Source organism: Prionailurus bengalensis, chromosome C1 (genome assembly GCF_016509475.1).
Source record: "Prionailurus bengalensis isolate Pbe53 chromosome C1, Fcat_Pben_1.1_paternal_pri, whole genome shotgun sequence".
Classification (NCBI taxonomy): Eukaryota; Metazoa; Chordata; class Mammalia; order Carnivora; family Felidae; genus Prionailurus; species Prionailurus bengalensis.
This window is the reverse complement of record NC_057345.1, coordinates 23,647,501-23,671,060: the sequence shown is the minus strand read 5'-3', so window position 1 is coordinate 23,671,060 and position 23,560 is coordinate 23,647,501. Positions and strand designations below refer to the sequence as shown.

The 23,560-nt window shown below is 42.6% G+C and overlaps 2 protein-coding genes across 6 annotated transcripts in view; one reads left to right on the top strand and one right to left on the bottom strand.

Moving 5' to 3' along the window:
* ZCCHC17 (zinc finger CCHC-type containing 17) overlaps positions 1–2,462 on the bottom strand; it is a 62,027-nt gene extending 59,565 nt beyond the window's left edge. For 4 of the 5 annotated variants that reach the window (XR_006296529.1, XM_043574347.1, XM_043574348.1 and 1 more), the window contains exon 1: positions 2,337–2,462. Coding sequence is in view for 3 of the 5 variants with exons in the window: in XM_043574347.1 (XP_043430282.1) it covers positions 2,337–2,461 (125 nt within the window). In the remaining 2 variants the exon portion in view is untranslated. The other variant, XM_043574349.1, reaches the window with a different exon arrangement.
* A 146-nt stretch (positions 2,463–2,608) lies between these two features.
* Positions 2,609–23,560, top strand: part of SNRNP40 (small nuclear ribonucleoprotein U5 subunit 40) — a 34,076-nt gene continuing 13,124 nt past the window's right edge. The window contains exons 1-5 of the mRNA XM_043574345.1: positions 2,609–2,800; positions 5,268–5,397; positions 6,786–6,879; positions 8,073–8,238; positions 21,655–21,777. Coding sequence (XP_043430280.1) covers positions 2,657–2,800; positions 5,268–5,397; positions 6,786–6,879; positions 8,073–8,238; positions 21,655–21,777 — 657 coding nt within the window. The 5' untranslated portion in view covers positions 2,609–2,656. The remainder of the gene's footprint in view (positions 2,801–5,267; positions 5,398–6,785; positions 6,880–8,072; positions 8,239–21,654; positions 21,778–23,560) is intronic.

Below are 23,560 nucleotides of genomic sequence, written 5' to 3'. Positions count from 1 at the left end.
TTACAGAGAAAATAAAAGCCATGAGAAAGGAATTCATTTTATCACTACCAAATATACAAACAGACTGTACCTACTGCCTTCATTTCCTTCTTCCTTTCTAGTCACTGGAGAAACTGTCCATCTTCCTAAGGTTGCTCTAACTGTACTTTGGATCCCATCCGTTCCCACGTTTTCACAACACGATCAATGACCCAATTTCTCTCTCTCTCACTTTCTCCTTCGCCCTCTCAGTTGGATCCTTGGTGACCCCTCATCTCCTTCAGCTTCCACATCCTCTCCTCTCCTTTACAATCTTATGTATGAAAAATACTCTGTAGATTCACTGCCTCCATTTCCTTTCCTGAATCTCTGCCTCATGTCTGGCTTCTGGTCTCATCACACCAACTCTCACGAAGGACACCATAAGCTCCATGATGATAAAGCCAACAGACATATTTCAATTCTCACGTTATTTAAATTCCAGGATTTTCTAAAAAAATTTTTTAACGTTTTTTATTTTATTTTTGAGACAGAGAGAGACAGAGCATGAACGGGGGAGGGTCAGAGAGAGGGAGACACAGAATCTGAAACAGGCTCCAGGCTCTGAGCTGTCAGCACAGAGCCCGATGCGGGGCTCGAACTCACGGACCGCGAGATCATGACCTGAGCCGAAGTCGGCCGCTTAACCAACTGAGCCACCCAGGCGCCCCCAAATCCCAGGATTTTCTAACACAGAAACTTTTTCTAACACAGAATCTTTTTTTTTTTTTTTAAAGATTTTATTTTTATGCAATCTCTACACCGAGTATGGGGCTCAAACTCACAACCTCAAGATCAACAGTTGGCACACTCTACCGACTGGACCAGCCAGGCACCACTACACAGACCATTTCCTGCTGCTGAGGCAACATTCCTCTGGTCCTCCTCTATAGCTCTTGTGTTTCTCTTGTGGACTCATGCTTTCATTCTTGGCCATTACAAGTTGGGACCACTCAAGGTTCTCTTACCCACACTTACGGCTCATATTGTCACCTATATGCAATTATTCCCAAGTAAATGTTTCCCGAAAACTCGCTTCTGAGTTCCAAAGCCGTATTTCAAACTGCCTCCTGGATATCATACCACCTCCCTCTTCTTCTTCCAAAAAAAGAACTACCCTGTTGCATAAGCCAGAAACCTAGGACCTACAGTTTGATTTCTCTCCTTTCACTCCCTAAATCCAATCCATCATTAAATCCTACTAATTTTACCTCCTATATATCTCTAGAAAACTGCCCAGTTCCTGCAGTTGTACAAATACCTCAGTCTTCATTGCTAATAGCTCTCACCCGAGTAGTCTATCTGTACCTATCTCTCCTCTTATCTGTTCATGCTGCTGAGCCTGAGGGATCAAGCCACTCTCCCACCAGACCACCTCCCCCTCCCCCATAAAAAAACATCCAGTGGCTTCCCATCATTCTCACAGTAAGATTTCTGCACCTCTACCCCCCCCCCCCCTCCTCCGGCTACATCCTGTACGAGACTCTCCTTCATCTCCTCTGTATTGGCCACAGTGGCCTCTTTTTGCCTTTTAGTCATTTGCCACAGGGCCCCTGCACATGCTGTTCTAGATGAAATATTCTGCCTTCCTCTCTTGACCTAAGTAATTAGAATTCTCCCTTTAGGTTACCAGTTCAGGCACCTTTTGTTCACAGATGCCTTTCTGCTTATTTTAGGCACGCATAACATCAGGCCCCTCTCTTAGGCAGCACTATTTTACAGTTCTTAGTGAGATCATTGTTTTTACATGTTTGCACCAGCAGACTCAAGCCCCTGAGGTCAGGGACCATGTCTGGTTCACAATGTATCCCGAGGCTCTGCACAATAAGTATCAGTTGGACGATTAAGGAGGAGACCTGGTTCCCACGTATGAATCCAAAACTCTCAACAAGACCGTACTCAGGAGAAGCAGGCGTCGGACATTTCCCTCATCTCTGTTTCTCTGAGGCACAAAGCAGGCCCTAGTACAAGGCTGCACCATCAGTGGTAGGAACAAGCCGGCCTCCTCAGCCATAGAGGAACCTGGTGGAGCTGGGAGACAGGCCTTTCCTCCCTGGGAGCGTCCGGCACAGGGTTCTACACTGCAGGCGCTGGACAAACAAGCCAGCCGTCAAGAGCCCCAGGCGGCCGCAAAGACCCCAACGCTCTGCCCCAGCCTAGAAGCGGAACCCACGCTGCTCCCTACCCGCGCGGCGAACTCTGGGCCCGCCTCTGCCTCCTGCAAACCTTCAGCTGACAAGGGCCAGGCTCAGGCCACACAACCGAGGCGCCGCCTCCAAATGCCGCAGCCACCCACCCCCGACCTTCCTTCCACTTACTCGGTGTCAGCTCCGGGTCTCCCCGCCGCAGCATTGCGCGAAACGCCAAAACCCAGACAGCGCTTCCACCCACAAGACACAGCGCGCCTAGGTGGGACTCCAGCTCTACCCCCCAATCCTGGCATCGTACTCTCGTGACGCCAGGAAGAGCTGACCAATAAAAGAAGAGCGTTCAGGGGGCGGTGCAGAGGAGATTACTGGAAGCCGATTGGTTTCTCCAAGCCGGAAGTTCTGGGGGAAGAACTAAGTCGGAACCAATCGCGCGGTGCCTGAGCCTGTCGGCGCGGTCCGTGGCGGCGCTGAGAAGAGCGGTTGCCGCCATGATAGAACAGCAGAAGCGCAAGGGCCCAGAGTTGCCGCTGGTACCAGTCAAACGGCAGCGGCATGAGTTGCTGTTGGGAGCGGCGGGGTCGGGCCCCGGAGCCGGGCAGCAGCAGACGGCGCCGGGAGCTTTGCTGCAAGCGGTAAGTGAAGTAGGAGGCGGCCTTCGGCCCTCCTTCATCTCCGAGACCCCTGCACCGGGAGATCCCGCACTGCGGGGGCGGAACGAGAATCGCTACCTGCAGTTAAAGCAGAAAACACTGTAAAAGCCGTCGACACCCCCCCCCCCCCCCCCGCGGATGCTGCGTTCGTTAGCCCGTCGGACTCCTGTTTTCAGCGTCTCGACCACCCTGTGGCGTGGCGTTAGAATTAGAGTTTAAGGACCTTGAACTCAAAGCCAGGACCAGGGCTTTCTCATACTTAATCTCCCAGGGATCCGACATAGAGTCAACATTCAGAAAAGTTTGTAGAGTGGATGGATGAATGAATGAGTGAATGAGGGGAGAAAGGAAATGAGTGACACCGACTCGCTTTGGGACTTCGGGCAAGTTGCTTTCCTCTTTACCTCTCAGCGCTAGTACTGTTACTAACAACAACCGAACAATAGCTAGATCATCGAGTCCTTGTATTAAGTACTTTGTACATGAAAACTCTGTTAATCTTGGTAATAGCTAAAGAGGTAGGAACTGTTAGTATCCTGTTTTGTAAACTCTTATCTGGTAAATGATAGAAACAGATTTTAAGCCCAGAATCCATGCTCCTAACTGCATTTCTTGTGAGATAGAGGTAATGATCACACCTCGCCTCCTGGACTATTAGGCTCAGATCAAGAAATACATGGGTCTCCTCTCTCAACCTCTCGCCCAGGGCCAGTCCATGAACAAGTCGTGCTGGCACCCTCCTCAAAATATATCTCAAATTGCGACCACTTCTACCAACTCCATCACTAGCTCCTGGTCTAAGCCATGATCATCTCATCTGACAATTGCAGTGAGGTTCTAACTGGTATTCCTGTTTTCTGCTCTTGTCTGGTCAATCTGTTCTCGGTCCAGCAGCCAGAGGAATCCTGCTAAACGTTAGATCACGTTACCCTCTGCTGCAGACTTTCGGTGCCTTTCCACTTCCCCCAAAGTTAAACCCAAACCCTTACAGCCTTTTGCCCTCTTTCCCTTTACCGCTCAGATGTGCCAATTTTCCATTGCTCACCCTGCTCCGGTCACACTGGCTTCCATGTTCTTGCCCCAAAGCCTTTTCATATGCTACACTCTACTGGAGTGCTCTTCTTCAAAATACCCACATGGTTTACACACTCAGCTCTTCCAAATCTTTGTTCAGATACCACTTTATCAGTGAGGGCTTTCCTGACGACCCTGTTTTAAGTTGCAATTCACCATATGCATTAACCCACGTTGCTTTTTTTCCTCCATAGTACCTACCACCCGCCATCTGTTTTATTTGTTTTCTCTCTTCCTCCCTCCTCTTCCTCCTTCCCTCTGGAACACAAACTCCATTGTTTGTTTTTATTTTGTTCAGAACCGTTTTCCCAGTGCCTAGAGAGTGTCTGGCACATAATATATATTTTTTTAATACATGCATAAACTGGAAATGACTGAAGAGGTTTGGGGATTACTGGTAGTGTACTAGTTTTTCTCTCTGACAAGAGTATGAGGTTTTAGTGACTTGTCCAAGCCTAGGCTTCGTGTCGAGACCATAATCAAAACTACTTTCCGGGGCGCCTGGGTGGCGCAGTCGGTTAAGCGTCCGACTTCAGCCAGGTCACGATCTCGCGGTCTGTGAGTTCGAGCCCCGCGTCAGGCTCTGGGCTGATGGCTCAGAGCCTGGAGCCTGTTTCTGATTCTGTGTCTCCCTCTCTCTGTGCCCCTCCTCCGTTCATACTCTGTCTCTCTCTGTCCCAAAAATAAATAAACGTTGAAAAAAAAATTTTTTTTTAATAAAAAAAAAAAAAAAAACTACTTTCCCCAGTAATCTGTACCCTGCGGAGTTGTTGGGAAGGTCAGTTCACTCATTCATTCATTAAATGAGCTAGAGACTGGGAAGACAGTGTTGGATGACGCAAGCAGGGTCCCTGCACTCACAAACCTTTTGTAGTGGGGAAAAAGGACGAGATACGTTAAAAATAAGGTAAAATAAGGAAGGTAATTGCAGGTAGTGATAAGTGCTATGGGGAAATACAGTAGGACTAATCGAATGCAGAGGGGAGGTGTGGTGCTGCTTGAGTTTGAGTGATCAAAGAAACACTTTCTGAAGTGGAAACGTTTGAAAGGAGCTAAACACAGGAAGATCTAAGGGAAGAAGATCCCGATCAGGGACAACAACAAGGATAAAGATCCTGAGGCAGAAATGAGTTTAACATGTTTGAGCGATTAAAAGTTGGCTATGGGACGGGAGCAGAATGAGGGAGTAGTTAGAATAACAGATAGACACTGGACACTTCAGCAGGACCGCGTCGCATTGGAGGCAGAAGTTCACGTGAGAAACGTTGCTATTCTCCAAATCAGAAGAAATCCACTCGATTATTGTTCCCCGTGTCTTTTGCAGCCTCCTTTGCCTGTATGCAGTGACTACCCTATACTTCTGTCTTTTGTTTAGGGACCTCCCAGGTGTTCCTCCCTTCAAGCTCCAATCATGCTTCTCTCAGGACATGAAGGGGAAGTGTACTGCTGCAAGTTTCATCCCAACGGATCCACCTTAGCGTCTGCAGGATTCGATCGACTGATATGTAAGAGAGTTTTTGAAGCTGGAGTAATTGTTCTTTGCCAAATAGTGATTCTTCTTTTAAAACCTTCAGTGCCACAGAAGGTTTCAGTCTGAGCTGGTTACATCACAAACTGCATGGCTAACATGCTGAAAGAGGGTCATGAAAATGTTGAGTGATCTTGGGTATAGAACTCAAGGTCCATGTAGTACAGGAGGAATCATGTTACTCCTTGGGGAGTGAGTTGTCCTAGTTTGAGGGTATCTTCCTCATGGAGGCAAATCTTGAGCTGATTTAGCCAGACAAGAGATCTAGGCATACCAGGTTAATGGAAGTAATGAGAGAGACAGCTTTTCCTTTTCCCAAAGGTGTGAGGCCTTCGTCTTGATCCACTCTTAGAATCCTAGCATATGAAAAGAAGGGGGGGACATGGGGATCCTAAAGTGGCAACTCACTTGGATAATCTAACTGTACGTCATCAGGATCATACGGCATTTGGATTCTCAGCTGCTAGTTGGGAATACCCATTTTTCAGAAATAAGTAGAAAAAATCACTTCAGAAGAGTCATGAGAAAAAACAAGAGAGAAGATACCAGAAACATCTGACTCTTATTCTGGCATCGTTTGTTGTATTGTGAGATTAAGTGAGTCCTTTAGCTCTTTGCTTATAAGATTGTACCTCAAGGTAGATGATAGCTGTCTTTGCTGTCTTGATGTAGGTATTCTAGTTCTGTGATCCTTCAACTTAACAGTGACCAAGCATCTGGAAGAGTTGGGAATCTTTGCAGAAGATTAATTAAGATCAGTCCCTTAAATTGATGTGCTTAATTTCATCAAACAAAAAAAATGGTTTATCAACAGAAAAATACCATATGTACGTGCCTTATTACATATGGAGGTGCTCCTTAATAATACTCAAGCCTCATTCCTTGCTAAACCAAGCTGCCTGAGGACAGGAACTGTGTCTATTCGCTTATCTCATTTTACCCCAGCATCTGGCTTGTTACGGGTACATGGTACATGTGGAATGAGTAAATGTAATATAAAGTCATTGCCATGTGCCCTTCAAGTCAGTTTGCAGCTTCTTGGGTTTTCTGTAAGTGCCATCATTTTGCAGTTCTCTTATACTCATAGCAGACATGTAGGAGTGAGTACCAACTTTTTTAACATTACAGCAGAAAACTTTCAGATTTAAAAATTAATTTTTTCAACCTTATGAAATATGAAAATATGGCATTACTTTTGTTTTAGTGTCAGGAAAATCGGTCCAGCTGGGAGAACCAATAGGGAGAATACTCCCAGGGAGTATAATTTCAAAACTGTTGTGATAAATTTAGAAGTACCTTTTCTGTGGCCAGTGATGACTTTTCTTTTGCATAGTAATGATCACAGAACCCCTGTCTCCCTGACAGTGCTGTGGAATGTCTATGGTGACTGTGATAACTATGCCACATTGAAGGGACACAGTGGGGCGGTGATGGAGCTGCATTATAATACCGATGGCAGGTGAGTAGTTCGCACAGTGGAAGGACAGCTCTTCTCCTACTAACTTGTCTCGGCATCCTTTCACGTTGCATCCTTGAGTTTTCTCTTTCAGGAGACTATGCCATCAAAAACTACTGCATTTTGAGCAGCTACTTTATTATCCTATCACTGTTAAGCCAAGTTTGGTGTTTCTTGCTCCATGTATGCATATATGAATACATCTCTATCACCTAACGTCAACAGCTCAGGCAAATTTGTTTCTTTTTAAAACAAAACAAAATGTAATTTGCATATGCAGATATCAGTTATTTTTTTTAATAAAAACAATAACATGTTTCTTTTGAGAAACTCAAAAACATAAATGAAAAAATAGCCCATATTCCTACCACTCCAAAGATTATCACTGTTAATCTTATGATATGTTTTTCTCAAGTTTTTTTCCTACTCGAAGCCATTTGGTTTTTCGTATACGTTAGAGCTTCATGTGTGATCTTTTCTGCTGCTTTTTTCCTTACTGTTACTCACCTATTGTATCTGTATCATAGTATACATTTTATCATAAACATTTTAATGACCGCATAATTTTACAATAACCTAGGTAATATAAAAATGTGATCATACAAAGTCATTTAATCCTATTAGGTATTTTAGTGAACATTCATTGTTTTAATACCTCTGGCTTCTAAAATCTTAGGGTCCCGGAATCAACTGGTACATAACCTTGTATACATTTTCCCTGTTAGTATTTGAGTAAAGAATGCCTTATGAAATCAATTATAACTTAGAAATCATTTTTGGAGACAAAGTAAAAACTTTACCAAGCCACCAGGTCGGGAATTGCTACAGTGTGTCTTCACTCTGCAGCAGGGAGTGATTAAACATTTCCAGATGGGAAAATGTCTGAAGTGTTGTCTATCTCAAAGGAGAAAAAGATTGAGAAAACTACTGCTATTAGGTTGTAATACATCATGGGGACTGACAGAAGGAAATTTTTTTGACATTTCGTAGAGGAGACCTTGTAACTGGGTCTAGAAAACCAGCAGGATTTTGTTAGGGAGGGTGAAGCATTCCTGCATCATGTGTCAAACTGTCAGAGCACAACCTGTCAGTGGCCTTAAAGAGTGGCACGTTTTGGCAAGTGTTGTGTGTGGGCGGGGAGGGGGTGGGTTGCCATTGCTTTTCTTCACTTATTTCTTTTTTTGTTCTTCTTGTAGTATGCTCTTCTCCGCATCCACAGATAAAACTGTGGCAGTATGGGACAGTGAGACAGGCGAGAGGGTTAAAAGGCTGAAAGGACATACTTCCTTTGTGAATTCCTGTTACCCAGCCAGGAGGGGCCCCCAGCTTGTCTGCACTGGCAGTGATGATGGTACAGTTAAGGTGGGTGTTGTCTGTCTGTCTGTTGCAGTTTCTAAGGTTACATAATGGGAACCTATCTTGCTTTCCACCTGTGCCATACACTCCTCTCCACAACTTTGCTTTAGCGGTCATTTCTCAAAACAGAGGCCTTTTAAAATAATACGTTTTTTTCTTTTAATTTTTTTTTTTTTAACATTTATTTATTTTTGAGACAGAGAGAGACAGAGCATGAACAGGGGAGAGGGGCAGAGAGAGAGGGAGACACAGAATCTGAAGCAGGCTCCAGGCTCTGAGCTGTCAGCACAGAGCCCGACGCGGGGCTCGAACTCACATGACTGCGAGGTCATGACCTGAGCCAAAGTCGGACGCTTAACCGACTGAGGCACCCCTAAAATAATACGTTTTAAGTATCCTCTAGAATAATAAATATTAGAACCATGTGGAACCATTGTGACATGAAACGACATGAATCACCCAAATTGAAGTTTTGACTCAGCTATTTACTTAATTATGTGATCTCAGGTAGTTCACTTTCCTGATCCTGTTTCTCAATCTTTAGAACAGTGACCGTAATATACATATCTTCCAAAGCTGTTGTAAAAGTATAGTCACTGTATGAAAAGGTCAATATGTGGTTTAGTAACAGGGTCATTTATTTAGTCCAGTGATTTCCAACCTGTCTTCATATCAGACTCACCTGAAGAACCTGTTAAAAATACCCAGATTCTAGTTCAGTAGGTCTGGAGTGAGAATTTTGGGACCTTTTGTTTTTGTTTTCTTAAATTTTTTTTTTAATCTTTATTTATTTTTGAGAGTGAGAGAGAGAGAGTGCGAGTGGGGGAGGAACAGAGAGAGAGGGAGACACAGAATCCAAAGCAGGCTCCAGGCTCCAAGCTGTCAGCACAAAGCCCAACGCGGGGCTCGAACTCACAAACCGTGAGATGATGACCTGAGCTGATGTCGGACGCCCAACCAACTGAGACACCCAGGCGCCCCAAGGGAATTTTTGTTTTTAAATTAAGACATTTTTTTTAGAAGAGCTTTAGGTTGGCAGCAAAATTGAGGGGAAGATACAAAGATTTCCCATATACCCACTGCCCCCACATGCACGGCCTCCCCCATTTTCCCCCACCAGAGTGGTACATTTTTTACAATTGATAAACCTAGTGACACATTATAATCACTCAAAGTCCATAGTTTTTGCTGGGGTTCACATTTAGTGTTATATATTTTGTGGTTTGGGACAAGCATATAATGACATGTATCCATCACTGTGGTACATTTCAGAGTATTTTCCCTGCCTTGAAAATTGTCTGTGCTCCTTCTATTCATCCCTCCCACCCCTGGCAACCACTGATCTTTTTACTGTCTTCAGAGTTTTGCCTTTTTGAAATTGGCTTCTTTTACTTAGTAATACGCATTTAAGATTCTTTCATGTCTTTTCATGGCTTGATAGCTCATTTGTTTTTAGTGCCAAATAATATTCCATCATCGGGATGTAACAGTTTATCCATTCACCTACTAAAGGATATCTTGGTTGCTTCCAAGAGTTGGTAATGATGAATAAAGCTGCTGGAAACATCTACGTGCAAGTTTTTGTGTGGACCTAAGTTTCTCAACTCTCTTAGGTAAATGCTAAGGACCGTGATTGCTAGATCATATGGTAAGAGTATGTTTAGGTTTGTTTTTTTTTTATGTTTTTTATTTTTGAGAGAGAGCACATGTGTGTTCAAGCGGGGGAAGGGCAGAGAGAGACCGAGACCCAGAATACGAAGCGGGCTCCAGGCCCTGAGCTGTCAACACAGAGCCCAACGCAGGGCTCGAACTCCCGAGCCGTGAGATATTGACCTGAGCCGAAGTCAGACACTTAACCGACTGAGCCACCCAGGCACCCCTGAATGTGTTTAAGAAACCACCAATCTGGGGCACCTAGCTGGCTCAGTCAGTGGAGCGTGCAACTCTTGATCTCAGGGTTATAAGTTTGAGCCCCACATTGGGTGTAGAGATTACTTAAAAATAAAATCTTAAAAAAGAAGGAAAGAAAGAAAGAAACCACCAATCTCTCTTCCCAAGTGTCTATACCATTTTACATTCCCACCAGCAATGAACGAGAGTCTCCATTGCGCCACATCATCATTTGGTGGTGTCATTGCTTCAGATTTTGGCTCTTCCAATAAGTATGTAGTGGTACCTCATTGTTGATTTAATTTGCATTTTCGGGATGACATTTGATATGGAGCGTCTTTTTATATGCATTTTGTTATCAGTGTATCTTCTTTGGTGAGATGTCTGCTATCTTTAACTCATTTTTTTCAATCATGTTGTTTTCTTATTGTTGAGTTTTAAGAGTTCTTTGTACATTTTGGATAATAGTCCCTTATCAGATGTACAAATATTTTCTTCCTGTCTTGTGGCCTGTCTTCTCATTGTCTTGACATTGTCTTTAGCAGGCAGAAGTTTTTAATTTTTTTAAATTTTTAAAAAATGTTTGATTATTTTTGAGAGCATGAGAGCACACTAGCAGGGAAGGGGCAGAGAGAGGCGAGGACAGAGGATTCAAAGCAGGCTGCGTGCTGACAGCAGAGAGCCTAATGCAGGGCTCAAACTCATGAACCAGGAGATCATGACCTGAGCTAAAGTTGGGATGCTTAACCGACTGAGCCACCCAGGGGCCCCCAGAAGTTTTTAATTTTAATGGAGTTCAGCTCATCAGTGTTTTATGGATTGTGCTTTGGTGTTGTGTCTAAAAGTCTTTGCTATACCCAAGGTCATCTATGTTTTCTTCTGTTACCTTCTCGGAGTTATATCTTACATTTTATATTAGGTCTGTGATCCATTTTGAATTGGTTTCTGTAAAAGGTGCAAGGTCTGTCTAGATGCATGTTTTTTCGTGTGAATGTGCAGTTGTTCTAGTACCATTTGTTGAAGAAACTCTGTTTGCTCCATTGTGTTGCCTTTGCTCTTTTATCAAAGATCAGTTGACTATATTTATGGGGTTCTACTTCTGGGCTCTCTATTCTCTTCCACTGATGTATTCTTTCCCCAGTACCACGCTGTCTTGATTACCGTAGCTTTATGGTAAGTCTTGAAGTCAAGTAGTATCAGTCCTCCTCCTCCATTCTTTTCCTATCGTGTTGGAAATCTTGGGTCTTTGTCTCTCCACACAAACATTAGAATCAATTTGTTGATTTCCACAACACATTTTGGTTGGGATTGCATTGAATTTATAAAGTTGAGAATGACAGTATTGAGTTTTCCTATCCATGAACATGGAAAAACCATTTATTTAGTTCTTTGATTTTGTTCATTGGAGTTTTGTTTTTGGGGGGTTTTTTGTTTTGTTTTTTTAAACTATTTTTTTAAAGTTTACTTATTTATTTTGAGAGAGACAGTGTGAGCAGGGGAGAGGCAGAGAGAGAGAGAGAGACGGAGAGAGTGAATCCCAAGCAGGCTCCGTACTGCCAGCGCAGAGCCCTATATGGGACTGAAACCCACCGACTGTGAGATCATGACCCGAACCAAAAGTTGAACACTTAACTGACTGAGCCACCCAGGTGCCGCCATTCATCAGAGTTTTGAAGTTTCCTTCATTTGGATTGTACATATTTTGTTAAATCTATATCTAAATATTTCTCTTTTGTTTTGGGTGCTAATGTAAATGACGTCGTGTTTTTTAAGAACCAGGATTTTTTTTATTTTTAATGTTTGTTGGGGCACTGGATTACTCAGTTAATTGAGTGTCTGACTTTGGCTCAGGTCATGATCTCATGGTTTGTGGGTTTGAGCCCCATGTTGGACTCTGTGCTGATAGCTCAGAGCCTGGAGCTTGCCTCAGATTCTGTGTCTGCCTCTCTCTCTGCCCCTCCCCTGCTCACGCTGTGTCCCTTTCTGTCTCTCAAAAATGAATAAATGTTTTAAAAAAATTTTTTTTAAGTAAAATGTTTGTTTTTGAAAGAGAAAGCATGGGGGTGGGGACAGAAGATCTGAAGTGGGCTCTGTGCTGACAGCAGAAAGCCCAATGTGGGACTTAACTTACAAATCGGAGACCATGACCTAGGCCAGAGTCGGATGCTTAACTGACTGATCCACCCAGGTGCCCCACGAACCAGGATTATTAAACATGTTCCTCAACATGACTTGATGTAGCAGGTCTGACATTTTGGAAGCCATTGATCTCATCCAGCATCATTTTATTTTTTTATTATTGTTTTTATTTGAATATGGTGATACATAATGGTACATTAGATTCAGATGTACGACATAGTGATTGAACAGGTTTATACATTATGCTATGTTCACCACTGCATCCTCGTTATGAAATGAGGAAAATGAGGCCTAAAAATAATTACTTATTTCAAGAGCACACAAGGACATACTACTCTGTAGTACCACCATTTTTATTCTTTCCTTGGCACTAATTTGGTACTCTGGGAAGTATTTTAGTGATTAAACAAGGAGGGACTTGAAAGGAGTATATCCGAGAAGCCACACTAACCTTGTGATTGTTGCTTTTTAAAATGAATTTGCTTTCTTTTCATAATTAAAGTGGTGACACTGACATACTGAATCATCTGCTTGGAGATACTGTCCTACTAAGTCATTTTTATAATAAACCCAGTCACTTGAGGCCTGGGGCTTAGCTAGGAAGAGAGTGTATGGCTTAGGAATGATTCCAAAGCCCAGAGCTCTTAATCTCCGTGTGCCATGGTTGGAGAGTCTTCTTTGTAAACTGATTCGCCAAAGGGCCTTTCAGAAGGTGGTAAGAGACGACAGGGCCCTAAGGAATTTTACCGAGGGCCTGCTCTATCAACATCTAGGAACTCACTCCTGTTTATTTTTGGCTTTCCTTCAGCTTTTCTCTTATTTTCTCTCATTTTGCCTTTTCTTTACCTCTTTCCTCATGTTTGCCTTTCTGTCTCTCCTCGGCTTTTCTTTTTTCAACTACTCCTTTGTGAGTACACATTTGTGTTTTCTGTCCTCCTTTCAGTTTCTTGCTTCTCTTCTCCTCTAATTAAACATGATTTGAAATAAATGTTTTAACTTTATCACTCAAGCTCATATTTATCTTAGTGTGCAATATGTCACATCAACTAAAGGTGACTGTTTTTTAACCAATTCCTTATTCTTAATTTCAACATATTTTTTATAATTAATGCTTTGTCGAACAGCCTTTTACATATGCCTTTTAGTTAGGTATCAGGTTGGAATGCTTTGTTGATTATTTTCTGTTTTAGGTTTGTAGGTGTAGGAATTTAATAACCTCTGTTTCTCTAAGGGGGGAAACCTTGTGTTACATTTGACGTATCAGGATCCGCAATAGAAGACGAAGCTTTCAGTAATGCTTGCATTTTCAGTCTAGAAGTGGCATCCTGAGCATTGTCCATACTAGTAGTTTTTTCTGTTGTTTTTAACAGTATTTCATACTGTTTTTCACAGTTTTTTCATATTGTTTTTAGCAATCTATTCTTTCTGGTTAAAGTACTTAGAAAATCATTTTTATATCATATATCATATGTTTAAGGCATATGTATTATTATAGATGTGGTATATACACACATACATATAAATACAAATTGTTACAATTCAGTCCTAGTGCCGTTATGTAGACGAAGACACAGAAGGTTTTCAGGTTAGAGGTGGAGGTGTGGGCCATTGTGACCCAGAGTGGAGTATGAGGCCCAAGTGAGGTGAGGAGAGCATCCATGCAAGTTGGGGGCAGTCCATTGTAGGGAGATGGGGACTGAGAAGGGTGAGGAGGGCAACCACATAACACAGGGTCGGTAGCCCAGAATAGGGAATTGGAGCGGGGAGCAGCCCAGCATGGAGAGTTGGTACCCTAGCAGAATAAAAGGGTCATCTATACGTTAGTGGAGTAGGGGGAAGTATGGGTGTCACAGCCTGAGCTGAGGGTGTCCACATAGTGTGGGAGCAGTTTGGGTAGGGAGTCTGGGGCTGAGGCTAGTATTCCTGAGGAAAGGCAGCCTGGAGAGGGATATTAGAGCCAGAGCGGGGTGAAGGGGGTATTCATACAAAGGGATGACCCATATGGGATGAGGAGGGGTTCACATAAGATCAGCCCAGGATGGGAATCACAGTTCAAACAGGGAAGGAAGAGGAGAAGGGTAGAAAAGGATGTGGGAGATTGGTTACATTCAGGAAACTTGATCAGATAAGTAAATATAATAACGGGAGGCAGGTTTCTCATTGTCGGAGAAAGGAGTTACCAATGCAGGGGGGAAAACTAAAATGCATCTTGTGTTGTTGGTATTGAACTGGAAGTGTCAGTGTGAACTGATAAACATTCAACACATAAACAGGCGTAGAAGAAATAGGAGATGTAAATGGGTATTTACAGGTGTGTGTGTGTGTGTGCGTGCGCACCTATGTATGCATATATTGGCAACTGTCCACTGAGAGGGTTTAGGAACAACAATCCAAAAGCAATGAACACATCTACTGTGCAGGTCTTGGCCTTTAAACACCATTTTCCACTGAAGAAACCAGGGCTCCCTATTTCAGGACTGGGCAGGGAAAGTACCAGATGAACCTGGAACATCTTGTGCAGAAAGCTTGTCAAAAGAACATCTTAAATCAAATGATCAAACTGAACATTATTCATGATGGGACAAAACAAAATTGTGAGCCACTCAGTAAAATACAATGAAAATGCAGCATCACTTCAGTGATATTCCTGCCAAAGAGGCATAACTTGAATCTAATCATGAGGAAACATCAGACAAACCCAAATTGCGGGACATCCTACAAAATAACTGTCCTATAATTTTGAGAAGTGTCAAGGTCAAGGAAAGTCTGAGAAATTCTTCCAGGCTGAAGGAAACTAAAGAAACATAACTGCTAAATTCAACACATGATTCTGAACTGAGTCTTTTTTATAAAAGGCATGTTGGAACAAGTGGTGAAACTTGAATGAAATCTGAGAACCGGTTGGTAGTGATGTGTTGGTGTTAATTTCTGCACTTTGATTGATTGTGCTGAAATTATACAGGATTGTATATGTTATATGTATTATATATATTTTTATAGGACAAATACACTCAAGTACTTAGGAGTGATGGGACATTAGGTCAGCAGTTCTCAAATGATTCGGGCAACAAAAATGTTCTCTTTTACTTCCAACTTTTTGTGTAAGTTTGTGAATATTTCAAAGTAAAATAGTCTTTTAAAAATGATGGTCATCTGGGGTGCCTGGGTGGCGCAGTCGGTTAAGCGTCCGACTTCAGCCAGGTCACGATCTCGCGGTCCGTGAGTTCGAGCCCCGCGTCAGGCTCTGGGCTGACGGCTCGGAGCCTGGAGCCTGTTTCCAATTCTGTGTCTCCCTCTCTCTCTGCCCCTCCCCCGTTCATGCTCTGTCTCTCTCTGTCCCAAAAATAAATAAAAACGTTGAAAAAATGAAAAAAAAAATTAAAAAAAAAAAATGATGGTCATCTGGAACTAATATTCTAAAACATTTGAATCAGGGGCACCTGGCTGGCTCAGTCAGTGGAGCATTTGACTCCTGATCTCGGGGTTGTGAAGTTCAAGCCCCACGTTGAGTATAGAGATTACTTAAAAATAAAATCTTTTAAAAAATTAAATATTTGAATCAAACTTTTTTTTTTAATATTTATTTATTTTGAGAGAGAGCACATATGCACATGCGAGTGGGAGGACCAGAGAGAGAGGATTCCAGGCAGGCTCTGTGCTGTCAGCGCAGCCCAACGTGGGACTCGATCTCACGAACCTCAAGAACATGACCTGAGCCGAAATCAAGAGTCAGACGCTTAGCCCACTGAGCCATCCAGGCGCCCCTGAATCAAGCTTTAAATGACTACCATAGCTTTTAGGATAAAATCAAAGGTTGATTTGATCTGTGTAGAGATTATTAAGACAAAGATTGTACTAAATCTGGAATAGATATGGAGAGGCTAGATTATCAAAGCCTTGAATTCCAAACTAATAGGTTTGGACATGATTCTGTAGCCAGAGGAATTAGTGGGCAGGGGTTAGGTACTGGTTCTCCAGAAGAGGGGTGAAGCACTCTTTTTGGACCATTTACCTGAGTAACCAAACCTAAGCCTTTTTAGGTTATGTTTTCATGAGTTTGCATTCCAAACCATGAGAATTGGAAGGACAAATCCTTGTTGGCACAGAGATAACAACCCAGACTGCTTGTTTACCGCAGATTTGAATGTAAGCTTAAGGCCTTTCCTGGGATTCTGTGGCTGGTTCCTTTTTTTTAAGTATTTGTTTTGAGAGAGAGAGAGAGTGCGAGCGAGAGCACGTGCACCAATAGGGGAGGAGCAGAGAGCAATGGAGAGAGAAGATCCCAGGCAGGCTCCGCCCTGTCAGCACAGAGCTCCACTGGGGGCTTGATCTCCCAAACCATAAGATTATGGACCTGTGAGAGTACGACCTGAGCCCCAATCAAGTGTCAGGTGCCCAACCGACTGAGCCACCCAAGCGCCCCTGAAGATTTTATTTTAAGTAATCTCTACATCCAGTGTGGGGCCCAAGATCAACAGCCACATGCTCCACCGTCTTAGCCAGCCAGGCACCCATCTTTTTTTTTTTTTTAATGACATGTTTGTAAAACTTGGGACACCATCACCCCAGTCTTTGTCATTTGAATGAAATGACCCACACTCTTAAAACATCATGGTTCACCTTACCAAGTCTGTCAGTCATTTGTTGCAACATCTCTAAGGTGCCTGGGTGGCTCATTAGGTTAAGCATCGGACTCTTGTTTTCAGCTCAGGTCATGATCCTGTGGTTCTCGAGTTTGAGCCCCAAGTTGGGCTCCACACTGGTAGTGCAGAGCCTGCTTGGGATTCTGTCTCCCTCTCTGCCCCTCCCCTACACACACATGCGTGTATTCTCTCCCTCTCCCATCCTCCCTCTCTCCCTCTCCCCCTGTCTCTTCAAGTAAATAAACTTTAAAAGAAAGGAAGGGGGGTCGCCTGGGTGGCTCAGTCGGTTGAGCGTCCAACTTCAACACTGGTCATGGTCTCACAGTTTGTGAGTTCGAGCCCCACGTTGGGCTCTGTGCTAACAAACAGCTCAGAGCCTGGAGACTCCTTCAGATTCTGTATCTCTCTCTCTCACCCTCCCCTGCTCATGCTCTGCCTCTTTCTGTCTCTCAAAAATAAATAAATGGTAAAAAAAAAATTTTTTTTTAAATAAAAGAAAGGAAAGAAACATCTCTAGGCCCTCCCTATTATCCACACTCTATAAATGCAGATCCATGTTGGGGTGCCTGGCTGGTTCAGTCAGTAGAGCATGTGACTCTTGATCCCAGGGTTGTGAGTTTGAGCCCCATGTTGGATGTAGAGATTACTCGAAAATAAAATCTTTGGGGCGCCTGGGTGGCGCAGTCGGTTAAGCGTCCGACTTCAGCCAGGTCACGATCTCGCGGTCCGTGAGTTCGAGCCCCGCGTCAGGCTCTGGGCTGATGGCTCAGAGCCTGGAGCCTGTTTCCGATTCTGTGTCTCCCTCTCTCTCTGCCCCTCCCCCGTTCATGCGCTGTCTCTCTCTGTCCCAAAAATAAATAAACGTTGAAAAAAAAAAAAAAATTTAAATAAAAGAAAATAAAATCTTTAAAAAAAAATGTAGATCCGTGTTATATAAATTTATTTTTTAAAAATAGAGCCTAATTGTTTAGGGTATGGGATTCTAGAGTTGTTATACCTAATTTTTTTTTTTTAATGTTTATTTTTGAGAGAGAGAGCACGGGGGAAGGGCAGAGAGAGAGGGAGACAGAGGATCTGGAGTAGCCTTTGTGCTAACAGCAGAGAGCCTGATGGGACATCAAACTCACGAACTGTGAGATCACTACCTGAGCTGAAGTCAGATGCTTAACCAACTGAGCCACCCAGGTGTCTCATTATACCTAATTTTTATCTACTATTACTATTTTTTTTAAGTGTTTATTTTGAGAGAGGGAGGGAGAGCACAAGTAGGGGAAGGGCAGAGAAAAAGAGAGAGAGAAAATCCCAAGCAGGCGCCCCACTGCCAGCACAGAGCCCAACTTGGGGCCTCATCCCACGAACCGTAAGATCATGACCTGAGCTGAAATCAAGAGTCAGACACCGAACCATCTGAGCCACCCAGGCACCCCTATCTTCTATTATTAATAAATCAAGTAGCCATTAAAAAGTTAATGGTATAAAACAAGTGTAGATTACTTTAGTAGTTATAAGAAATTAGCATATATTTTAGTATGTTTAAGTTAATATGATATGAACATAACAGAATCAGACAGTACTAAATTCTAATCCTTGTTTTGCTATTAACTTGCTGGGTGTTTGTCATCAAGTTAATTCCTTCTTTGAGCTTTAGTTTGCTCATCCATAAAAATTGGAGTTAAACTAGATCCTCTAAGTGTAGTAATTTAAAAAAAATTTTTTAATCTCAATCTGCATTAAGGAATACATTTTAAAGTGTGACCCAGTATATACTCCCCTCAGTATGTCTGTGTTTATGTATCAGCCTCTTCTATATGTGACATTATCTTTTCTATATATTTTTTAAATTAGGGTAAAATTTACATAACATAAAATTCACCATTTTAACCATTTTAAAAGATGTACAATTCAGGGATTTTTAGTACATTCACAGTGTGTGTGATCATCACCATGATCCAATACCAGAGTATTCTTGGCACCCCCAAAAAGCACCTTCCTACCCATTTAGCAGTCAGTACTTTTTCCCTGCTTTCCAGCCCCTGGCAACCATAATGTACTTACTGTCTCTATTGGGAATAAAATTGTACAATATGTGGCCTTTTGTGACTAGTTTCTTTTGATTAGCTTAATGTTTCAGGCTTCATCCTTGTAACATGTATTCATACTTGATTCGTTTTTAACACTGCTACAAAGATTTGTGTACAAGGTTTTGTTTGAACACCTGCTTTCATTTCTCTTGGGTATATATCTAGGAGCAATCTAGGATTGCTGGGTCAAAGAGTAACTCTAACTTTTTGGGGAACCTCCAGACTTTTCCATAGCAGCCACATCATTTTATATTTCCACCAGTGATGTTCAAAGGTTCCAATTTTTCCACATCCTCACCAGCACCCCTTATTTTCTGTGGTTTCTTTTTTTTCCCCACTAGTAAGTGTGAAGCAATATCTAATTGTTTTGATTTGCATTTCCCAAATGATTTATGATGCTAAGCATCTTGTCCTGCGCTTATATCATCTGAAAAGAAATGTTTATTCAGGACCTTTGCCCAGTTATTGGACTCTTTGTGTTTTTGTTGTTGAACCGTAGCTTCTAAAAATTTTTAAATGTTTATTTGTTTTTGAGAGAGAGAGACAGGAGGGACAGAGAGTGAGGGAGACACAGACTCTGAAGCAGGCTCCAGGCCTGAGTTGTCAGCAAAGAGCCCAACACGGGGCTCAAACTCAAGGACTGTGACATCATGACCTGAGCCGAAGTCAGATGCTTAACTGACTGAGCCACCCAGGTGCCCCTGAAAGTCTCTAATTTTTATGAAGTTTATTTTTTCTTTGGTCACTTGTGCTTTTGGTGTCGTATCTAATAATTCATTGCCAAATCCAAGGCCATGAAGATTTACCCCTGTGTTTTCTTCTAAGAATTTCATAGTTTTAATTTTTACATTTGAGTCTTTGATCCATGTAGAGTAAATTTTGCATCTGGTGTAAGATAAAGGTCTGCCTTCATATTTTAGGTATGGTTATCCAGTTGTCCCATCATTTTTTAAAAGATTTAATTTTTTTCTTCTGTACGAGCCATACTTTTTTGCTTGTTTTCATGCTTCATAATTTCTTGTTGAAAACTGGACATTTGAATATTATAATGTGGTAACTCTAGAAATTAGATTCTCCCCCTGGGGTTTGCTGTTGCTTCTTGTTGTAGCTGTTTGATGAATTTTCTGAACTGATTTTGTAAAGTCTTTATAGTTTGCCGTACGTAGCCACTGAAATCTTGGTTTCGTTAGCTTGGCGATTCACTAATGATTTTGGTAGAGATTTTCTTAATGGCTTGTGATTAAAAGAAAAACTCCTGGTCTTTGCAGATTTGCTCTGTGTGCATGTTGGGTCTGTCTCTGCCTCTCAGGCAGGCCGTTTACAACTTTGCATTAGGCTTCACTTCTTGCTTGTGCACAGGTTTGAGCCTGTGCAGGTCAGCAAGAGGAGAGCTTAGGGCCTTCTCAGGGCTTTTCTGAGCATGTGCCCAGACACGGGCATGCAAATGGCCTTCTAGAGTCCTAGGAATAAGTCAGCTTTTCGACTCCCCTTTTCTCCAAATTGTCTCATTCCCCAGCTTTCCTCGCAAGCTTTTTGGTTTGTCTGTGGTTTGCTCCAACTGGCATCCCTTGCTCCAGACAGCAGAGGCTAATGCATTTGCCTTTAAATGTTGTAGACCAATGTCTCTGCCCTGGAAGCGTTCCCTGTTAGGCAAAGTAAAGTCCATCCCTTTAAGCTCATCCTTCAGGGAGCCACCAGACAGTTAAAAACCACCACAGTTCTTTGAGAATAAGGAGTAAGGTCCCTTCTCCTCCCTCTGGTACCAGGAACCTATCCTGGGGATGTGGGCCATTGTCTTCAAAGCTATTGCTGCGTAAGAGACGGAGCCAGGGTAAGTTAAGACGCTACAGAACTCTCTAAGATTCGGGAGGGTTCGTTCCTCATTAAGCGGTTGCCTGGCTGCTATAAGCTTCTGATTAGTTTCGAGAGTTCTGACAAAGTTGGTTCTGTCAGTTTTTTTGTCACATAATTCTCTGCTCTTGTAGAGGGACAGCCTTTTAGTATTCCCTGCTCTTCTATTTTTGCTGATGAGAAAAGTGTTTTTCTCTGTATTTTTTCATGTAAGCCACAGCTCATTAATGAGTTAGGATCTCCAGTTTAAAAACACTGGTCTGATATCCTTGCTATGTTAAAAATATATGAACTAGGGGCGCCTGGGTGGCTCAGTCGGTTAAGCGTCTGACTTTAGGTGAGGTCATGATCTCGCAGTTTGTGGGTTCGAGCCCCGTGTTAGGCTCTGTGCTGACAGCTCGGAACCTGGAGCCTGCTTCGGATTCTGTGTCTCCCTCTCTCTCTGCCTCTCCTATGCTCATGTTCTGTCTCTCTCTCTCTCTCTCTCTCAAAAAATAAGCATTAAAAAAAATTTTTTTTAAATACAAACAAGTAGAGGATTTCCATTCTAAGGGCGTGTTGATTAACTATATTTATTCATACTTTAACAAAGGAATCTGAAAATACAACCAAAGTGATTGGTTCTCCCAGCCTTCAGATACATTGGCAAAATTGTGGTCACTTCTCACCGTGTTACTAGGAAATCCAGACAAGTTTCTGAACAGGATCCCTATTAAAAATGTATTCACCTGTACAAAGTCCTTGGATTTCGGGATGTATTATTCAATTACTTCTTAGAATGATGTTTGACTATAGACCCTCTTGTTCCTCTGCTTCAGCTTTGGGACATCCGGAAGAAAGCAGCCATCCAGACATTTCAGAACACCTACCAGGTGTTAGCTGTGACCTTCAATGACACAAGTGATCAGATTATTTCTGGGGGAATAGACAATGATATCAAGGTATGTTTAATGTTTGTGTTATATTTCCCTTTCACCTCTCTTCACTCTCAGAGGTAATGTTTTCAAACTTCTGAGATTTTGGTAGCTTTCCACTTTATACCAACTACGAGGAGGATAGTAAGTTAAATCTTGTTTTCCTTCTGTCCTGTCTTCATTGACAGAAGTCAAAGGTTGCATTACAGCTCATGTAAATGCCATCAGGGACCAGACAGTTAATGTGAATTGTGAAACCCCGTGTGTGGATTCTGTGAACATGAAGAATGCATTCCCTGCCTATAGACATTTGCAAACTTTTTTTTTTTTCCCACTGTGATGGCCTGATGAGATAACACTGAAGCAATTTGTGATTCTCAGCTCCAATCTCTCAGCATATCTTTCTTTTTGAGACTATGGAAAGGAAGTTTTGGGGAGTCCACAGCTAAGAATGAGGGAAGTGATGATGTCATAGAGAGTGGCAGTAGTCCATACAGCAGTACAGTGTGGCTCTGGCTTTTGAGTAATTGACTTGGATTCTAATCCCAGTTCTATCATTTTCTAGTTTTTTATGACTCCAAGTTGTTTAACTTCTATAAGCCTCTCAACAGTAACAATAACATCTACCTTCTAGGGTTGTTGTGGGGATTAAATGAACCTAATGCATTAGAGCACCTAGCAGTTTCTGGACACAGCAAATGCCAGTAGAAGGGAAGTGTTTTGGGAGGCTACCCAATTTGTGTCTGTCTTTACCTGTTGGCTTCCTTAAATATTTCAAAGATTTTGACCTTACTTTCTGTTGTACTGTTAGAGTGGTAACTGGTGAGTAAATATTCAGCTTCCTGTGTTGTCACCACCTAAAACTTGTGCTGTATTCCCATCTCTCCTTGCCTCCTTCGCTGTTACAGTGGATGACATGTGCTTGCTTTTGTCTAAAGGTAGTCCCTTCAGCAGAAGGATTTCATCTCCTTTTCCTGTCTGGGCCTTCATGCCATCAGTTTTCCCAGATGGTGTGTTTTCTTTCTTTCTTTTTTTTTTTAATGTTTATTTTTGAGAGAGAGAGAGAGAGAGAGAGAGAGAGAGAAAGAGACAGAGTGTGAACAGGGGAGGGGTAGAGAAAGAGGGAGGCACAGACTGTGAAGCAGGCTCCAGGCTCCAAGCTGTCAGCACAGAGACGGACGCGGGGCTCAAACCCACGAACCGCGAGATCATGACCTGAGCTGAAGTCAGATGTTTCACCAACTGAGCCACCCAGGCACCCCCCCTTCCATGACTTTAATTGTCATCTCTGTGCTGATGACTCCATATTCCTGGCCCAGATCTTCAGCTCCAGACCCCTGTATACAACCAGCCCCTCAGAAGTCCCCCACTTGGATATCCCACAATACTTGAAAATTGACCACTTCCAAAATGTAACTTCCCATCCCTTTTCTATCTTATAACTTGTATGGAGAATATGGAATCCGGGCACAGGAACTTAATTAGATCATCTTAATAGCTAATGCAGTGTTTCCCAGAGAGAAGTTTGGGAGCCCATTAGCTTTAGAATCACTAGAGGGCATCTTCTATACCTGACAGTAGGTTTGTGTCATTAAGGTATTGTAATTTTCATACTTTTAAAATTATTATTGGGGTACCTGGTTGACTCAGTCAGTAGAGCATGCGACTCTTGATCTCAGAGCCATGGGTTCAAGCCCCACCATGTTGAGCATATAGCTTACATCAAAAAAAGAAAAAATTCCCATTAAAAAAAAATACATTACTATTAAAGTTCACACATGGTGAAATTAACTTTGTACAATTCTATGAA